This window comes from Antechinus flavipes, chromosome 4, assembly GCF_016432865.1.
Source record: "Antechinus flavipes isolate AdamAnt ecotype Samford, QLD, Australia chromosome 4, AdamAnt_v2, whole genome shotgun sequence".
Taxonomy (NCBI): domain Eukaryota; kingdom Metazoa; phylum Chordata; class Mammalia; order Dasyuromorphia; family Dasyuridae; genus Antechinus; species Antechinus flavipes.
In genome coordinates, this window is record NC_067401.1 from 443,958,421 (window position 1) to 443,978,635 (window position 20,215).

Sequence of the window (20,215 nt, forward strand, 5' to 3'; positions counted from 1 at the left end):
TATTTGTATGTCTTTATCTTCATTTTCATTTTTCTATTGTTATTTGTTTATATTAACAAGAGGTTAGATGATAAGTACTGAAATACTGCAGGAGAAAGCCAGAGGAGGATGATCCAGAATATTGGACTCTATATCCACAGCAGAATCACTTGAAGGAGCTGGGGATGTTGTTCTGGACAGGCAAGACCCCAAGGGATCCATGATGGCTTTCTTAAACATATGAAGTCTTGTCATATAGAAGAGGAATTGGACATTCTTAGTAGATACAAGAGACAGAAGCAGGACTAAGGGTGGAAGTTAGAGGATAATGATCCACCTTTAATATTAGGAAACACATCTTGAGAATTTGAACTGACCAAAAGCAGAAAATTCTATTCTTGCAGGTGATGGAGTCCCCATTTCCCTCCAATGGAGAGCTTCCAGGAGGGACAGAATGAGCACCAATTGGTCATGGATGTGACTCAGGGATTCCTGTTTAGATATGAGTTAGACTAGATGGCCTCTGAAGCCTTTCCCAATACTTGAGATGTTGTTATTGAGATTTTCTGATTTTAGGAGCCAGTATGAGGATGGTGGGAAGACTTTCATTCTGAATAGGAGATCTTTTCTGTCTTTTCCACTTATCACCTATACTTTTTGTACTTTTTTGTTCCTCTAATCAGCTTCCTAATCTGAAAAATAAGCAACTGGATTCCCTACTTTATCTCCATGTTCACTAGAGCCAATGTGTCCAACATGTGGCCTGTCAGAGGCATGCTCTGCAACACTCCTAGATGCAGTTCAAACCATTCAAATGTAATTGGGAAATATTTGTCGAAATAAAAAATACAATAGAAAAATATAAAAAAGTACAAAATAAAAAATACGATAGAAAAAATAAAAATACATTTAAAAAACACAATAGAAATAATGTTAATATGTGATTATCTTAAATACACTGCCCACAGGAATCTTTATGTTGATTTTGTGGCCCTCTTTCTCTATGTTTGACACCACTAACTTAGATTGTAAAGACATAGATGAACATTACAGGGGATCAGTGTGTATCATACCTGTAGGATCATAAGACAGAGTTAAAAAAAAAAAGATAATAGAACCATCTAATCTAATTCAGTCATTTTAGAGATGGGAAAAGTACTATTCAGAGAGGTTTAGTTATCTAATAATCATAATAGCTAGCATTTAGATAGCATTTTATAGGTCACAAAAAATTGTACATATGTTAACTCATTTGACTTTCATAACAATTGTGAGAGAGAAGTAGTCTTGTCCCCATTTTAAAGATGAGAAATCTGAGGCTCAGAGAGATCAAGGGAAGCTTCATTTTAAATTCATAAATTCATAGGTTATTTGTAAAAGGAAAAAGAAAGCTTTGATTTTGGGCATTTTTGCATTTAGTAATTCAATATAATAGCAAAAGCCGGGGCTTTCTGATGACAAGTTTAGCATAGTTAGAGCTTGAGCCACCAAATCTCAGACCCTGGGCCCCTATCAGATTCAATATCAAGATGCAGCTTCCTGGGCTCTCATCCCCATCAAACTCATCAAGGTAAGTGGGGGACTTGTCAAATGGATTAGGGATTCCCTTGATCTTCACACCTTTCCCTCCTTCCACCCACCATGAGAAAACATGATCTGGACAGTCCATGGAGGAGTGCCACCATATGCTTTCACTCACCGCAGCTATGGGAAGGACACTGGAGTCGGCTCTAGTAAGTTGAAATGAAAAAACAATCGCCAGCAAATTTTCCAAGAAGGAAAAGGTGTCACTCTCGATTCTTTGCTTGATGAACTTCAGGGTGTCTTTGGTTCCTGCCATGGCAATAGCACTCAGCAACCAGTGCCTACAACCACAGTCACAATGCCTTCATTTCACACCTAATGTCTTGGTCCAGGAGGTTTTTGTAGCCTACAGGGAACAAGATGCTAGGGGATTTTCCCCTACCCTGCTGGTGGAAATCTCCCAGCCCACTCAACCCAGGTCCCAGAAGTGCCAGGGGTCCCACTAGTGACGTAGGAAGGACACAGCCTGCCAGTGACCTGTACTCAGTCTTGTCTTCCCACTGCTTCCAAACTCTAACCAGGCTTCTGTCATCCATCACCCGAATCAATTGGATAAGCTCCAGGAATTTGGTGGGAGCATCTTCATGGAACGCTCCTTGGTTATTCTGGAGGAGGTTCTGGAGCACCTCTGTGACCTAGCACCCAAGGAGAAAGCAGGGAAATCAGTGCGACGTAAGGGCTTCCAGCCCTCAGGGAATCTGCTGAGGAAGTGAAAAGTCGCTTTCTCACCTGCTTCTCTGGTCTATTCATTTTCACTAGCTGAAAAGGCATCTGACGTCTGGTGGATAGGAAACGGTACTGAAGGCTTCCCTGATTCTGCATTCGAACTTCTGGGGAGCTCATACGCTCATTTTTCACTTCACTCAAGCTGAGTTCTTGCCTCAAAGAACAAAACAAGCACATGTGGTCTAGGAAACACAGTTAACCTAATGGGTGATTATTGGGAAGCAGCGTAGTGCAATAAAAATGTTTTCTTTGGAATTGGAGGCTGGGTTCAAATCTCATCGCTGATGTTTACCATTCACTTGGGTGACTTTGGGCAAATTAGTTAACCTGAATTTTCCTCTTCTGCAAAATATTCCCTGGGGTCCTTTCTAGCTCTGGATCTATGAATCTCCTTAGAGACCTGGATTCAAATGCCTAACTACTAACTTACTCATGTGACCTTAGATAAATAAATTAATTTTCCTGGTCCTCAGTTTCCTCTGTAAAATTTCCATCCTCCACAAAAGCATCTGGTATCTATCTGGTAATTAGAAAATGGTGCTAAAGATTGAGGGGCACTTATTTGGTATTTCAAAGGGCCAATTTCTATTTAGGAATGGGTCTGACTTGGTCACTCTAGGTTCCCTTCCAATTCTAATAAAGATAAAACTACAATTATAAGAGAGTGATTAGGAAGTGCTTTTCCTCTTCTATCTCCTCCTTCATTCCCTTAATACTTTTGTATGGAGTGAGGGGAGTGGTAGCTTTTTATATTCAATGTTATGGGTCCATGACCAATTCTAGTGGTATAATGACTTTGACTACATTTTTGGAAACTTAGATCAGTCCTTTCCTCAGTCTCAAACTTCTAAGTATCCCAGCTCCCAGAAGTATTCCCCTTTATATATTCTAAGTATATTTTTATTCTATTCTAAGTACTTCCCTTCTTTCTTTTTTAAATTCCAAAGAAAAGCAGATATATTGAAAGAAAATTCTTCCTTGGTCTGCCATTTGATTCCTTAGGGATCAGTTCACAACTCAGGGAGACTCAGCTATTGATTAGGAGTCATAGGAGGGAACTGTTTTCACAAAATTGAACTCACTCCGTTTCTGTCACACCAACCCCGTTCTCCTCATTGAATGGGGAGACTTGATATACTTGGTGAACCGTAACTTCTGAGATCAAAGCCCCACATCCCGTATATTTCATTTTGTAGGAGTATGTCTCTGTTCCTTTAACAATCCCAGCTTTCTAGAAAGAAAGGTAAACTCAAGCAGTGCATAGGACAGGCAACAACTGTTTGCTCAATCTTATATTTAAAAGGTACTTAATAAATGTTTATTGGATTAATCGATTTGGAATACATTTTTTAAAGTGAGGCTATTTAATAAAGCTGCTGCTCCATCTTCCATGAAGATTTTTCTTGGATGCAATATCTTAATTCCAATAGCAGGCAAAATATTATAGTGGTAAGAAAATTAAGTTTAGGGCCAGATAACCTGGATTTGTATCCTAGGTCAGTCACTTACTAACCATGGCTTCAGACCATGTATGTATATAAGTCAAAACAGCTCCATTTTAAACTATGTACCTTCAAAAGTCAAAGCAGGTTCACTTTAAATTCATAAATTCATAGGTTGTTTGTAAAAGGAAAAAGAAAACTTTGATTCTGGGTATTTTTGTATTTTAGTAAAATTGGATTTACCGACTTCTACAATAATGACAGCCATCATTTCAGGGAACTTCAGAAAGACGGCTGGGTTTGAGGTGAATGAGGGAAGGAAGGAAAAAGAACAACTCCTGAGTGAGTGCTGTAACACTGGTCAAGTTTCTTGGGCTCCTATATAGAACTGCTGCAGGTCAGAGGTTCTTAACCTGGCATTTGTGAACTTTATTAAAAATGTGGATAATTATATTTTAATATAATTTGACCTTATGCATTTAAAAACATCACTCTGAGAAAGGAGTCCACAAGTTTCATCAGATCATCAAAGGGATTCATGACACGCAAAAAAAGTCATGATCTAATCTAACTCCCTCATTTTATAGATAAGGAAACTGAGGCAAGTCAGAGAGGTCAGCCAGCGATCATTTATTAAACACCTACTATATGCCAGGACTCTGTGCTACATATTGGACTTAAAAATTACTTTCTCGATGTCACAGCAAATAGCAGAGCTAGAACATGAGCCAAGGTTTTATAATTCCATGAGCCCTAGCTAGAGAAAGTTCAGGAAAGAACACTTAATGGGCTAAGAACCTAGCAATAGTCTATGCATAACAGGCCGGGAAAAGCTAATTAAAAAGAGTAATTTTGAGCAATACTATTATTGGGACTAAGCTAATAAAATATTGAATTCAGAGTTAGAAGATCTAGCTCCTATGTCTCCCTGCTTCCTCCCATTCCAGCTCTATCATCTTCCCTGTAATCTGGGAAAAATCTCCTGATGTCTCTGATCTCTATTTCTTTATATATTAAAATGAGAAAGAAAAAGATGATTTCAGGTCTCATAAGCTATGATTCTACTACTATGATACATTTTACACTGTAAATATATTCTGTAACATAGATTTTCCTTATGTTGATTGTAAAATAGACTTTTATGGATCATTAACCAATGAGTATATTTTTAAATTTTTAAATAGTATTTTATTTTTCCAAATATATGCAAAGATAGTTTTGGGGTTTTTTGTTTTTTTGCTGAGGCAATTGGGGTTAAGTGACTTGTCTAAGGTCACAAAGCTAAGTATCGGATGCCAAATTTGAACTCAGGTCCTACTGACTTCAGGGCTACCAACTAACTGCCCCCAAAGATAGTTTCCAACCCTCATCTTTGCAAAACATTGTGTTCCAATTGTTTCTCTCTCTCTCCTCCTTATTTCTTCCCCAAAACACAAGCTATTTGACATAGGTTAAAAGTGTGAAATTCTTCTAAATGTATTTCTATATTCATCTTTCTGTGGAAGAAAAATCAAATTAAAAGGGAAAAAATGAGAAAAAAACCAACAACAACAAAGGTGAAAATACTATGCTTTGTTCCACATTCAGTCTCTATAGTTCTCTCTCTGGATGCAGATAACACTTTCCATCATAAATCTATTGGAATTTCCTTGAATCAACCAATAACTATACTTTTAGGATTACTTAAGAGAAAGGAGACAGGAAGGGAACAGAAATTACAATGTTGAAGATATCATAGGTAAGAGCTCCTAGAAGACCTGTAGTTGGTGATAGCCTAAAAGGAAAGAGAGGGCCCAGAAATCTGAGGACAAAGCAAAAGATTTTGGGAAATTTTCTTTTTGGTCACCATGTTGCTTGATGACATTGAGGAAGAAATCAAGAAATGTCTTTTTCTTCCCTGGCCACTAACTGAGAAATAAATGGATTGTCTAGCACAATAGGACCTCTCTCTATGGCAAAAGGATTGCTTGGGTCTTTTTTTATACAAATTATACAAATAGATGTACCTTGTCAAATTGGGGAAAGACATGAAAATAAGTCATTCCTGTCTTCTTGGCTGCTTTGTCCTGGCAGTTGTTGAGATCTCTGGATTTCCTGATGGAAACCTGGTTATTTATCTTATCTTCATGGATGATGTAGCTAGTATAACATACACCACCAATCCCGGCCTATGAAGAATAAAATATTCAAATCAAAAACTTCACCTCATGTTACAACGTCCATTTTCCTCCAGAAGAAAGTAAATAAGCATAGAGAGTGAAATGCAAATTGGAGAGCTAATTGGATGGAGAGTCAAGAAAATTAGGTTCTCACCCCAATTCCATCAAAGTTTCACTAGGCAATTTTGAGCAAGCCATAAGAACTGCGTATATATTTCCCCAATTAAAGACTGGATATAATGACAATTGTTTTGTCTTTCACAAAAAAAAAATGCTATTAGACTCAATTAAGATGAAATACGTCAAAAATGTCTCAAGAACTATAAATTAATATATAAAAACAGTGCCTTTTATTGTAAAGGGAGTACCTTTTTTTTTTTTTTTTTTTTTGCAGTAAGTAGTATAGAACAAGATGTCTTAGCTACATCTTTTCTTCCCTCCTTTCTCCCAAGTCTTTCTAAGTATAATTCCCAGGGTAATTTACAGAGATCCACATAGCAATCAAGTATACTATGATAAGTGAAACATATATTTTTACTATTAACTCTAAAAATTGAATGAATTCAAGGAAGGCAGGAATCTGAGGGAAAAACAAAGATGTCAAAGAGAGGATTAATTTAAGTATTTAGAGCTCTATTGGTTTCCACTGGGTTCTAGGGAACTCATAAAAATAACCACTGCTGCTGGGTGCTACCAGCTATAGCTGTGAGTTTGACTCATAAAAGGAGCTAAAGAAGCCTTGGGGTCTATGGTTTTAAAAGATGAAACCCCTTCATGCAGGGCAAAGTCTAATCAAAGGAAGAGCAGCCAAAGGCAGCAGACAGCAGCCTCGAGGAGACCTCAGTAAATGATAATGGCCCAGAGAGCCATGAGGTAACATAACAAAGAAACAACATTAAAGTAGACAAAACCAGCATTTAACAACAACATGTGTATTTTATTGGCTTCCTCAGATCAACGGCTGACATCACTGGCTCTACAAAGAATCAACAACTATAGAAAGCTGAGGAGGATGGGACATAGATCTAGAAATGTGAATTATTCAGATTTTTGGATTATGGAAGTACATACTCTCTCCTAACTTTCATGTTCCTTAGTCACCTTTCCTAGCACTTAGATGGAAATCAGTGGGCAAGTAAATCCTTGTGTAACAGAGGGAGAAGTTATTTATCATTTATTTTGCTTATTTAATTAAATGTCTTTTGATTTGAATTAATGAGCCTTTTGGTTGATCTATTTTTTTAAACATCTTAGTGGGGGCTCATGAACTATGAGTTTTGATTAAATGCGGATTCGAAATGTTCCATGAACGTGGTAGTAACTTCAGAAGGTCCATGAATGAAAAAAGCATAGGATACATTATTAATAACATCATCAAACTGCTTTGAACATTGAATTTTGAATATTGAAAGTAAGTAGACCTACAGTAGAAATATTTACCTCTTGTAAATAATATATATTTTGAGACTTTTTGATGGTGACATGGAACATATTCAGTATCCCTCTTACTATGTTAACAATAATAGCTGGGGTGTCCTTTGGGGCATAAATGTTGCCAATGCGTCCATTATTATACTCAAACTTGAATATTTGCATAAGGCCAGATGCAATTGTCTGAGTGAGTTTAGGTGAATCAATGAATGAATCTTTAGACCAGATACCAGTGTATTCTTCTAGTTGCACAGACTGAATCTGGAGGGGGAAAAAATAAAAACAGTACATTATCATAGCCAGAGAAATGAGTCCTTCCTTCTAATGCTAGCAATATTTAATATTATACAAGTAATCAACAATCCTGATTTTATTTATTTTACTCCCTGTGTATTTCTCCTAGGAGGTCATTTGGAAAGATGGCAGAGGCACAGTCGGCAACCCCATTCCCCCGGGGGCAATTTCCTTCTGAAATAGAATCCAGAATGAAATTCAGAGGCCTGTGATTTAGGTTCAGTGACTGCACTGGACAGAATCTGATATTAGACCTTTTCATCATAGCTTGGGCCATCTTGGCTGGCTGCCTTATGGCTGCAGAGGACAGAACCCGGTCTCGTCCCTCCCTACCGCTTCCACAGGGTCTCTTCTCACTAGACTCTCCCTCTCCCTTTCATCTTCCCTGTAGCACTTTTACAACGGATTCCTCTTGCTCTTGCTTTCAGCAATACTAACACTTCCTGTTCACCTGCTCTGGTCTGCCAGAGTCCTAAGCATCCCAGGATGCAGCCATCCCATTCACTGATTGCTCAGTCTTGCAACAATCCTCCTTCACAGTATCCCAAGCTTCTGAAAACTAACAGTCATACTTCCTTACAATTTGTTCCCCAATTTCATTTTTAGAGAAAACTCCCTAAATGGAAACTCCCTTGATCCCCAAGGTCACCAAGTCAATATATTTCTTCCTGACTCTATGATCCATCTGGTCTTTCTCATTATGATAATGACAGTCTTCTCAATCTCTCTCTCTCAAAAATATCAACAAACATGGAAATTTTAAATCACTAAAGGTAAGAATGATAAGAACTAGCATTTTATATAGTGTTTAAATTTTGCGAGGCAGTTTATGACTTTTAACTCACGTTAATACTCCAACAAACAATCCTAGGAGACAGATGTTTTTTCCATTTTATAGATGAGGAAACTGAGGCAGACAGAAGTAAAGTGATTTGCCCAGGATCACATAACTAGAAGGATCTGAGGCTGGATTTTAAATCAGATCTTCCTGACACCAAGTGCATCTTAATTTACTGTGCCTAGCTTCTAAAGAACACCAAAGTAATGAAAAGGAAAAAAAAAGTTATAAAATAAAAGAAACATTAAATTGTCAAAGATGATGTATAATAAAGCAAAAAGAGAAACCAAATAAGAGATTACTAAATACAAAATACATTTGATTAATAAATAGTATAAAGGAATTAAGAGAAAAAGAGCAAAAATACAAAAAGCATAAGAAGAAATAGGAAATAAGGTAGGTAGAGTGATGGAATCTCAGGATGAGGTAAGCAGAAAACTCCATAGTTTAGAAGAGTGACAATGAATCTATTCCTCTGATGAAGGAGGAATAGATTTGTCCAAAAATGTTGTGAGTGTCTAAGCTCTGAATATTTAATTATAAGTTTATTATCATGATTTTTATGAATTAATGTTCAGTTTCTCCAATAGCAAGATGGTGATATTAAGCTAGCTGATTTCTGAGGCTTCTGCAAAGCCTCAAATTTTATAACTTTACAGTTTTATGATTTGATGTTCAGTAAATCATCAGAAAAAGATTTTATAGAGCATTGATGGAATTTACAGAGCATGACAAATTGAGCTCGAAGCTCCGAGGGGGAAAAGCGATATGTAAAAACATCAGAAATGCAATCCTGAGTCAGACCTGTGATTCATCCAGCCCAAAAATCTATCTCTGCCATTGACGTGGAGACATGATTTGCAAATATACATACACCAACCTCCTAATCCTTCGCAATGGATCCATCATTCAAGAAGCTATCTGAAGTCAGCGTTCAATTCTCTGCTCATCACTGATGTCCTCAACATTTTCTCTGCTCCCATCTACATTAATGTCACTCTGTTGACTTTCTTGATTAGTGGTTCGGTTCTATTTACTGGGTGCATCTCCCGACATCTCTCCAGGAAGCTGATTCATTAATGTTGCAGATCTTTAAAGGTCCTATCCTTGACATTTCTCAAAGTTCTCAACTCCCAGGATATCTAAGGCCCCTCTACTTCAGTCATACATCAATGCAATGATGTTTTGGGACTTATTTTCACTTTCAACTTCTCTATCCCCAAAACCTTTGGCTCAGAGTTCTACTCTGCCTTTAATCCCTGTTCTAAATCCATTGAACCTGCCCTCATCCTCATTATGATCTCTGGGAACCCCTCAATCTTTTTCTCTTCTAGGACTGATAGAATAGAAAAAGATTGAGTTGAAAAAAACCTTGGGAATTCAACCATATCTGGTCAAGAATCTCCTCTATTAGGACACTAAAGAGTTGTTGATCTAAACGCAAAGTACAGAAACTTCCAAATAAGTTCATTCAAACTTGGGAAAGCCCTAATTGTTAGAAAATTTTTTATTGCATCAAGCCTAAATTTGTTTCTTTTTGTGGCTCCCATGGATTCTTTCGTAGTTTTATGCTCTGGACAGAACAAATCTCTGTCCCATGAAACCACTTTTAAAATACCTGAAGAGAGCTATCATGACTTCCCACCTCAACCCAGGATAACTATTTCTCCAGGATAACTATACCAAATTTCTTCAAGTCTCCTACAGCATAGAATTGAAGCCTCTCACCATCCTAGTAGCCTTCCTTAGGAAAAAGAAAATTCTCTTTTCTTGTGTCAAGTATTCTCCACTCTGTCATCCTATCTTTGAGCTTTCTCATCCTTATAAATGTCTCAAGAGAATAAACTGCACTTCTTTAACTTCTTTCATCACCTAAATTCTTGAAATCTGCAACCTGATCTTACCATTACCTGACCAAAACTGCTCCTCTGGACATTCCAATTTATTCTCTGATTGCTAAATCTATTTTTATTTCTTTTTTTTTTCTTTTGGTGATGGTGGTGGTAGTGGGAAGGAGAAAAGAAGCATCAATTCCTTATCTTTCTCGAATGCAGCATAACAGAAAAAGCATTGACTTTGGAATCAATCAATTAAACATTTATTAAACACCTAATGTATGCTAGACAGTGTGCTAAGTGTTGAGAATACAAAAAGAGGCAGATCTGACATGGGATTAATCCCAGCTCTCTCACTATATATGAGTCTTTAACTTCTCTGGGACTCAGTTTTCTCATTTTTTAAAATAGGTGTTAAATGACTTCTAAGAGCTCTCCCAGTTCTAAATCTATAATCCTGTGTTTTCTTTGAAGAGATGAATATCCCTTCATTCTGGGAACCTTTCTCTTGCCTTCTGTGACACTGAACCAGCCCGTCTCCTTCAATCTGCAATGAAAAATTCCTCTCTCTTTCTTCTGCTTTGTCAGCTTATCCCATAATTCTCCTTTTATCTCTCTATAATCCAATCCATTACCAACTAGATACAGAGTGACTCCCAAATCAATATCTATGAGTCTGGTCTTTCTCCTGCACACCAATTCTGCATTTCCAATTGTGTTTTGGACATTTCCTTTTGGATGCATTGGTAGAACAACTCATTTAATACATCTAATGCCAATCTTTTTATTTCTAGCCTCAAACCAGATTCTTTTCCTGGTATTCCTATTTCTTTTAATGAAAGAAAGCTAAAGCAGTTCTGTTCTTGTGCAGAGAGCACTGGATTGGGAGTCAGAAAGATCTGACTTCTAATCTGGCCTTAGATACTTACTAGTTGTGAAATCCTAGGCAAGTCATTTAGTTTTAGTTTCCTCAACTGTGAAATGGGCATAATTATAGCACTCACCTCCCAGAGTTGTTGTGAAGATTTGTGAAGTGCTTGGTACAGTGTCTGACATATAGTAGGTGCTATGTAAATCCTCCCTTTCTTCTCCTTCTCCATCAATTGTCTCAGTTGCCCAGGCTGAAAACCTTGCAGGGATCTTTGATTGCTTCCTGTCCTTTAGGACCCTTCATCCAATCTGCTGTTATGGATTATCCATTTTAAATTTTCTTTCTTCCCTCACACCTTCTTACCACCATTCTCTGTGACATTGCCTCCCCAAATCCATCCTATATGCCACTGCCATATTAACTAATCTTACTAAAGATTGATTAATTTTATTACTCTCTACAAGTTACTCATTGATTATCTTTCTTGTTCTAATGTCTCCTCAGTCTCCTCTGCCAGATCTTCATGTTATTCTCACCAAGTGTGGATATCCTCTGACACTCTATTCTGTTTCTCTTCTCTTTTTCATCTATTCTATTTGACGTGATGATCTCATCAACTCTCACAGATTCAATTGTTATCTCTATGCCTATGATTAGAGATTAATATATCTATAGCCTTAGTTTATTTCCTGAGAACCAGTTCCACATTTCAAACTGCTAATTGTTTATTTCAAAATGGATAATGCATAAGAGTTGTAAACAAAGCAAAACAAAACAAAACTTCTCATCTTTTCCCCAAAATTGTCCTTGCTCCAACATCCCTATTACTTTGGAGGACACAACCATCTTCCCAGTCAATCAAGCTCTCTGCTTTCATGTCATCCTTGAATCCTCACTCTCCCTCCCCTCATACATTTATAGTTACCAAATCTTATCATTTCTACCTTCACAATATCTCACAAAATGAATCTTCTTATACAACCTCTCATTCCCTCTTGCCTGGACTATTGCAATAGGTTCCTAATTGATGCTCCTTCCTCCTGTCTCTCTCCATTCCTTATCCATCCTCCTCAAAGTTGACAAAATCACTTTCCTAAAGTATAAGCCTAACTATATCACTTCCCCTACTCAGTAAACACGAGTAACATTCAATTACATCTCCTTTCTTTGATATTTAAAGATTTTTCAACACTTGGCCCGTTTTTACCTTCCCAGTATTCTTGTTCAGTAGTCCCAACCATTCACTTTTCAAGTCAGCCATACTGGGCTATGTGTCATCCCTTACACACAATATCCCAAAGCTCATCTTTTTGCCATTTACTGTACCAGGACTTCTTTTCTTCAGGTAGAATTTTTTAAATCATTGGTTTCTCTCCAGACTCAGCACATGATTATATGAAATTTTAAACAACAAAAAATAAAACAAACAAAACCAAAGTAGACAAAATTAGAAAGAAAGCAGAAAACTACTGGGATATAGTTTCTCAGTATGTATGTAGCCTCCTTTGTAAAAAAGATCTCACCTCATCCATGCTTTTCCTCCCTCACTAATGATTTTGCTCTTTTCACCTATAGTAGTGAGTGGGACACTCAAATGATCCTACTATAATTCTTCATTATCAATAAACAATATTATCAATATATCAGTGCATTGATTATATACCACCAGCCCATTTATTTTCACAAAATATTTCTTGAAAGGTATCCTTTATACTACTTATAGATTATCATTATTGATATCCATTGACATGATCTGGTCAATGTGGGCCTATTCCTTTACCATCCTGACCTTAGTTTCCTTGCCCATAAAGTGAGGGGAGATGGACTCAATGATATCTGCAGTTCCCTCTAGGTTCAAACCTGTAATCCCAAGATTTTATGGTCTCTTCTTGCACTCAAATTAATGATCCATGTCTTTGGGACATCCACAACTTTGATCTTTTAAAAGAGTATGTTCATAACTTTCTAGGACCAAAAATTTAAAAACATTTGTGTACAAATGACCATCTAATTGTATAAGAAAGCAGTGGGTTGTTGACTCTACAGTATAATTCCCATTTTGCTCTTAATGTCTAATTCAGTTTTGAATTAAACTCATTGCCTATCCAAATAGCCTACTCCAGACTAAAGGACTGTTGATTTTCAATCCAGAAGGGATCTTATAGCTTGATTCCAACCCCTTTTATAAATGAGGAAACTGAGTCATAGAGTGATTTGCCCAGGGTCACATAGCATAAATAATCTGAATTCAGATTTGGGCCTAGTTCTTGTAGCGTTTAGTATAGTTACAGGCCCATGGCAAACACTTAATAAATACTTATTGATTCACTGACTGATTTTAAGTCCAGGACTCCATCCACCTGTCATGCTGATGAGCTAATTCAAAGGATGGATTAACTTTCAACTGCTTGTCACAATCTGAACAATAGACATTTTCTCACCCATTAAGTTTTTCCTGTTAGGTTGATGACTTTTGAAGAATCATCAATCTCACTTGAGGAGGACCTGTCACATCATGGAGCTTGACATAATTGATACAAAATCATCCATTAATAGGGTGGTCTGGTAGATTTCATCATCCATAGAAAGTCCTTTTTCCATTTGGACCCCACACAGGATAGGGCCCATAATGGCAACTAGGATGCATCTACCAGGCTTATGACCTGGTTAATAGTTATAGGGATGTTGACTGATTATCCCAGTTCCCATTCAGTATCAAATTCATACTGAATGCTTTAAAAATGTCTATTGACTGATTAGTTTTAGCACTGTCAAAATGGAAGAAGGGAAACCCAGAGGGGAAAAAATTCATTATGTTTTTTTCTAAGTCCCCATAGGCTGATGGATAGGAGCTTGGAACAGAGTAGGTGCTTAATAAATGTTTGTTGGTTGACTGAAAATCCCAAGTATACCCCAAAATCTCATGAAAAGAATAATCACCTCTTGTAAGCCCTTTTCTGTGACAGCATATTACTATTTCTTTCTAAGGGGCCAAGTTACATCTTAAAGTTTCTGAGGGATGTAAGAAACCTCAGTTACTTCATACAAACCCTTCATTTTCTAGATGGCTCAGAAAAATTACATGATGTCCCCAAAGTCACAATCTGGGAAGGAAGAGGAAGCTAAATTCACATAGGCTAACTATTAGTCCAAATTTTGAGTTTCTTTTGTTTTTCTGGAATAATTTATACATTTGTCTCCTCCTCTTGAGACACATTCCACCAGCTTAGAACAAGCCTTACTTATTCTATATATGAATTATAAAAATTGCTTCTTATTACATTTTTCAGCTGTTAGTCTCTTTTCTTTCCAACCCATCCTTTATAGAACTTCCAATCTAGTCTTTATAGAAGAAGAGATTTATTCTAATCCTAATATCTATTAGGATAAATTCTATCCTAATAAGGACCTGAGAAATCATCTAATCCTCTCCAATAGCTGTCAGAGAAATAACTGGAGTACTCCATTGGTATCCTCAAAAGATATTTTACCAATAAAAAGGCAAAGGTGATTCCCTCCATCATGACGAAAAATCTTGATTCCATGTTAGCCAGTGGCTTTTATGACAAGAGTAATCAAGGTCTCCAGTATTTTGGATCCAATCCTTTTCACTCCAATCTCCTTTGTCATTAATATTCTCTCTCTCTTCAAATTACTTTATATTTATTTATCTCTATAGAATTAGATTCCCCCCTTGAAAGCAGAGAATATTTAGCTTCCATCTTGGATATATCCAGCCCCTAGCACATTTGCTGAATTTATGGAATCGCAAAATCTCAGAATCATACTGCACCAATGAGACCATGTGTAGACCAACCAATACCCAAACAATAGTCCATTATATGTCACCAACAAGTAAGGATTCAACAAATCTTATCTTCAAGAACTCCAATGAGAAGGGAATGCACCAACTCTCATAATAACCAGTTTTATTTCTGGTCAGCTGTACGTGTTAGGAAATTTTCTTAAATTCACTTCTTCTCAACTTCCTCTCTCACTCCCAAACATGCCCCAGAGGGTCAAACAGATTTAGTCTAATCTCACTTCTTCATGGTCCTCCTTCAGATACTTGAAGACAGCTGGCACATCCTTCCCTAAGTTTTCCTGATTCCAAGCTTAGTATCCTTCAAGGTCTTCTCTGTCCTAATTGTCCCCTCTCTGGACACCCTCCAGCTTAAAGAGAGTGTAAAATATGATACCCAAATCAAATGCAGCATCCTAGATGAACTTTAAGACAAAGGACAGCAAGATTATTTCCCCTTAATCTTTGAAAGATTCTCAAGGCAGCCTAATATTTAATTAGGGGTTTTGTTTTTTTTTGGCTATCATATATACTATTGGCTCATGCTAAATTTGTGGTCCACTGAAATGTCTAGATCTTTTTCAAATAAATGTCTATCTAGCCATATTTCTTGCATCTTATACTTATGAATTTTTAAAAAATCAAATTGTAAGACTTTACACTTATCCCTAAATAATAGCATCTTATTAGATCTGGCCCAATGTTCTGTCCTCTCAAGATCTTTCTTGGACTTAAGTATACTATCAGACATGTTAGCTGTTCCTTCCAATTTCACGTGAACTTCAAATTTTATAAGTTTAATTTCTATTCCTTTATTTACTTATGTCATTAATTTAAAATGCTAAATACATATTGTTAAGCACATATCCCAAAGGGATAGCTCTTTTCAAGCTGGTATCTTTTAATTTTTTTAGTTTTTAAGTTTTACCGAAGCTGCCCTTTGAAAAGCAGGCCATGTAATCAGTGAAGGATCCGTGTAACTGAAGGCATTGAATTGAATTAATATCTAGCTTTAAATTTTTGACAGTGCATCCTGTCATCCAGGACTTGTGAGGACAACAGACTTGCCATGACAAAACTGTGTCCTATTCCTAAACCAATTCTTTTGAGTACAAGTCATATTCACCGGGGAAAAGACAATGAACCTTCATTAGTTTTAAAAGTAGTCTTTACTTTTTGTCTCATTTTTCAATGTTTCATTGAAATCTACCACCAGAAATTATATTCTCCTCGATTCATAGCACTTCAGAACTTAAAACTGTAAAAAGCCTTAGAGATTATCCATCCCATTGTCTTCATTTCAGAAAAGCAGTTGTGAAAAACAGTGGAATTTTAAAGGGGGACACAAACCCACCCAAATCAATGGCTGGGTGTAGTGATTGACCAGCAAGCTCCATCAATCCACTGGCCCTCAAGCTGAACCTAAAGGAAACCTGCCATTCATACAAAGGGCATTAAGACCACTGAATTGACTATGGACCTCCAGAAATAATGAGTTTTACTACTGAACAGAACATGAAAGTCATAATTATTCATTAGTAACTATTACATATATTAATAAGGATGTCAGCTGGTCTGTGGAACTCATTTATACTCAGTGTGATTCTATCCCCTGTGTCCATCTCACAGACACCATTTCCTACAGCAGAGTTTCTTAATTTTTTGTATTTTAATGAGTTCTTTATCTATCTGTGGAAGTTATGGTTCTCTCTTCAAAGTAATGTTTAAATAACATAAAATGCAAAGGAAACCAAGATTGGTCAAAATAAAGATGAAGCCCATGAACTCCCTACTCAAAATAATGTTTTTAAGTATATAAGATAAAATACAAAGGAAATAAAGGTTGGTCAAAATAAAGATGTGTTTTTTTCCACATCTAAATTAATGGACTCACATAAATTTGTCCATAGAACTTTTGGGGTTCTGTGAATCACAGGTTAAGAAACGTAACCTGGAGCAAAGTTGAAATCACAAGCAGTAGATCTCTAGATATCTATACCATCATTGATTAATCTAGAACCTCACCATCTCTTTTGGGTACCTCTCAAAGTGATCAATATTGTCAGGCCCATGAAGCAGAAAAGGGAGTATCAGAGGAAATTGTAAATCTATGATTAGAGGACCAAGCAAGGTTGCTGTAATGAGGAGGTTGAGGAGAGACTTAGAGGGACCATGGAGAAATAATCAGATTAATGTGTGGCTGTCTCTCTTGACTTGAGAAGCTTGACTTTCTGGTACCAGAAAGAATACTGGTCTTGGAAGTAACTCTTCAAATCTTGCCTCAGATGATTAAGTGTATGACATCAGACAAGTTACTTTACCTCCATTTCCTTATCTTTAAAATTCTTATCTAGATTATTGCACATCTTTAAAGTAAAGATAAACTATTATTATGAAGTGTTTCATGTAGGCTGGAGAGAAGCCAATATAGATGAAGGTTAAAGACCCCAAATCTACTTTTCGCATGGGCAGATCAATTTGGGGGACATTTTGAAAATGACTTACTTATAAATGGCACTATTTGAGGTGACAGCAATTTAACTAAATGCTATAAGAATATTCAAATCTAGGCTCCTAATGTATTCCAAGCTGGATATTTCAGAGAATATCTAGCCCAACTGTCTTGTTTGCAGATAAGAAATCAGAGGCTCAGAAAGGAGCAGAATGTTAACCCAGATCAATCAGATTTCAGACTTTTTTTATTCAAAACTACTTTCTGGTGTGTCCCACATAAACACCTTTCCCCCCCCCAGAAGTACCTTGAGGAAATAGAGCTTCTGGGATGCGCCACCGATCTCCAATTTGCTAGTCAACCTCAGACCTGATCTAGCCAAACCTTTTTCTGGCAGCCCACTCAGAATCACAGCTTGGTAAGTATATACATAGGTCTTGTTTGGGTTGAACGCTGGTTCTAGAAGGAAAAACTCACAGATGAGTTTGGGATTTATGATGTCTCCAGATGCTTCCCACTCAAACCCATGAGGCATGAAATAGAACATACTTACCCATAATATACTTCTCACTCCCTGTTAAAAATAAAATAAATTAAATTAAATTAAAAATGAAATGCAAAGGTGAAAAATTCTTTAGTTGGAGAATAATATTATTATAACTGAATGGAAAAAGGGGAGTTAAAAGAGGGTCTTTTTTCCCCATTTCCCTCCTATCCCAGCCTTGACCTCTACTCTCTCTCCAGATCAAGGACCTTAGGAGAAGACCTGAAAAAAAAATCACCAACCACTTCCCTAGGCCTCCACAACTCCAATCCACAGCAAACCACCATCCCAACACTTCCCTGCCTCCATCTTCCCACCTCCATCCTGCTCTAGCAAGCCCTACCCGCTCCAACTAAAGGTGTAAGGGACACCTCAGAGCACAATTTGCTTCCAGAAACAATGGGGCTGTCCTTGTCACCACTCTAGCCCTGGATGATGTACCTGCCTTCACACTGGGCCCCCACTGGCCATGGCCTTGACTTTGGAGCTCTGCTTTTATGGGTTCCATCAATATATTTCATGCTTAAAAATTTTCCTCAGCCAAATTCATTTGGGGAAAGCAGGACTCGGAAATTTCTAAGGCCTCTCCCCATTCTGACATTCTATAAGAGGGCACAGCCACTTACCCACAAGAGAGAAGAGCAGGACCAAAGTGATTCCCTTCATCATGGTGATGAATACTGAGCCTGGGGCAGCTGGTGGCTTTTATGGCAAGAGAAGAAATCCCACGTGGTCCCCTCTGGGTTGTTTGACTGGGCTGTCTGTTTTTTTAATCACCCTTGGCAAACACCCTGCTGCAGGGTGAAAAATTCTCTTTTTAAACAGAAGAGGTCACTGGCCTATTCTGTCCAGCCTTGCAAAGCCCTTCAGCAGAAATTAGTGTCCCATTTTGTCCTTTGTCTAAAATCGCCCTGTTCAGTGGTGCTTGTGATGAGGGAACAACTGGTTCACCCTGTCCAGGGGTGTTGGTGATGAGGGAACAACAACTGGTTCACCCTGTCCAGGGGTGTTGGTGATGAGGGAACAACAACTGGTTCACTCTGTCCAGGGATGTTGGTGATGAGGGAACAGCAATTGGTCCTTCCATATGAGTTCCATGTTGACAAGATTTTTGCCATGATAAATTTCTACACTGAATTTCTTTTTGAGAGCCCCATGCATGAGGGCCCAAAAGAGCCCTAGACCTAAACCAGAGGTGAGTTCAGAAATCACCTAGTCCCACCCCCTCATTTTGCTAATGAAGAAACTAATTCCCAGGCACTGAAGACCCAGTAAGTCCAGTCTTACCATTTTATAAATGAGGAAATTGAGATTCAACCAGATAAAGTAATCTTCCCAAGACTACACAGATACCAGGAGGGAGAATTTGAACCACAGATGTGTTGGATGGGGGTGAGAGATGAGGGAAGTGACCCGTTCTCATCTCATCTTGGTCATCAATTGTGTGAATTTGGATAAATCATTCATTCCTCTAGCCTTAGTTTTCTCATCTGAGAAATGGAAGGGGAGTTGGACTAGGTTCCTTCTAGTATCACTCTTCTAGGAGTCTATAAAAGGCTTAATTAAAAACTGAGACAGTATGGTACAATGGAAAGAATGTTAGTCAAAAGATTTCAGTTCAGACAATTTTCAGATGATGAAGTTGGAACTATTTCCACTTATATGAGTGTTCCAAATCATATTGATTGGAGAAATGCAAATTAAGACAATTCTGAGATACCACTACACACCTGTCAGATTGGCTAAGATGACAGGAAAAAACAATGATGAATGTTGGAGGGGATGCGGGAAAACGGGGACACTGATGCATTGTTGGTGGAGTTGTGAACGAATCCAGCCATTCTGGAGAGCAATTTGGAACTATGCTCAAAAAATTATCAAACTGTGCATACCCTTTGATCCAGCAGTGTTTCTACTGGGCTTATACCCCAAAGAGATACTAAAGAAGGGAAAGGGACCTGTATGTGCCAAAATGTTTGTGGCAGCCCTGTTTGTAGTAACCAGAAACTGGAAAATGAATGGATGCCCATCAATTGGAGAATGGCTGGGTAAATTGTGGTATATGAATGTTATGGAATATTATTGTTCTGTAAGAAACGACCATCAGGATGAAGACAGAGAGGCTTGGAGAGACTTACATGTAGTGATGCTGAGTGAAATGAGAGGACCAGGAGATCATTATACACTTCGACAACGATACTGTTTGAGGATGTATTCCGATGGAAGTGGATCTCTTCGACAAATAGAAGCTCTAACTC

General features: G+C 37.6%; 1 protein-coding gene across 1 annotated transcript in view; it reads right to left on the reverse strand.

Moving 5' to 3' along the window:
• Positions 1 to 18,626, reverse strand: part of LOC127563025 (vitellogenin-2-like) — a 58,052-nt gene extending 39,426 nt beyond the window's left edge. Inside the window, exons 1-9 of the mRNA XM_051999199.1 lie at positions 18,584 to 18,626; positions 17,967 to 17,987; positions 17,721 to 17,872; positions 7,331 to 7,582; positions 5,738 to 5,899; positions 3,372 to 3,520; positions 2,293 to 2,443; positions 2,041 to 2,198; positions 1,679 to 1,844 (exon numbers count right to left, since the gene is read on the reverse strand). Coding sequence (XP_051855159.1) covers positions 1,679 to 1,844; positions 2,041 to 2,198; positions 2,293 to 2,443; positions 3,372 to 3,520; positions 5,738 to 5,899; positions 7,331 to 7,582; positions 17,721 to 17,872; positions 17,967 to 17,987; positions 18,584 to 18,626 — 1,254 coding nt within the window. The remainder of the gene's footprint in view (positions 1 to 1,678; positions 1,845 to 2,040; positions 2,199 to 2,292; positions 2,444 to 3,371; positions 3,521 to 5,737; positions 5,900 to 7,330; positions 7,583 to 17,720; positions 17,873 to 17,966; positions 17,988 to 18,583) is intronic.
• Positions 18,627 to 20,215: the final 1,589 nt, after the last annotated feature.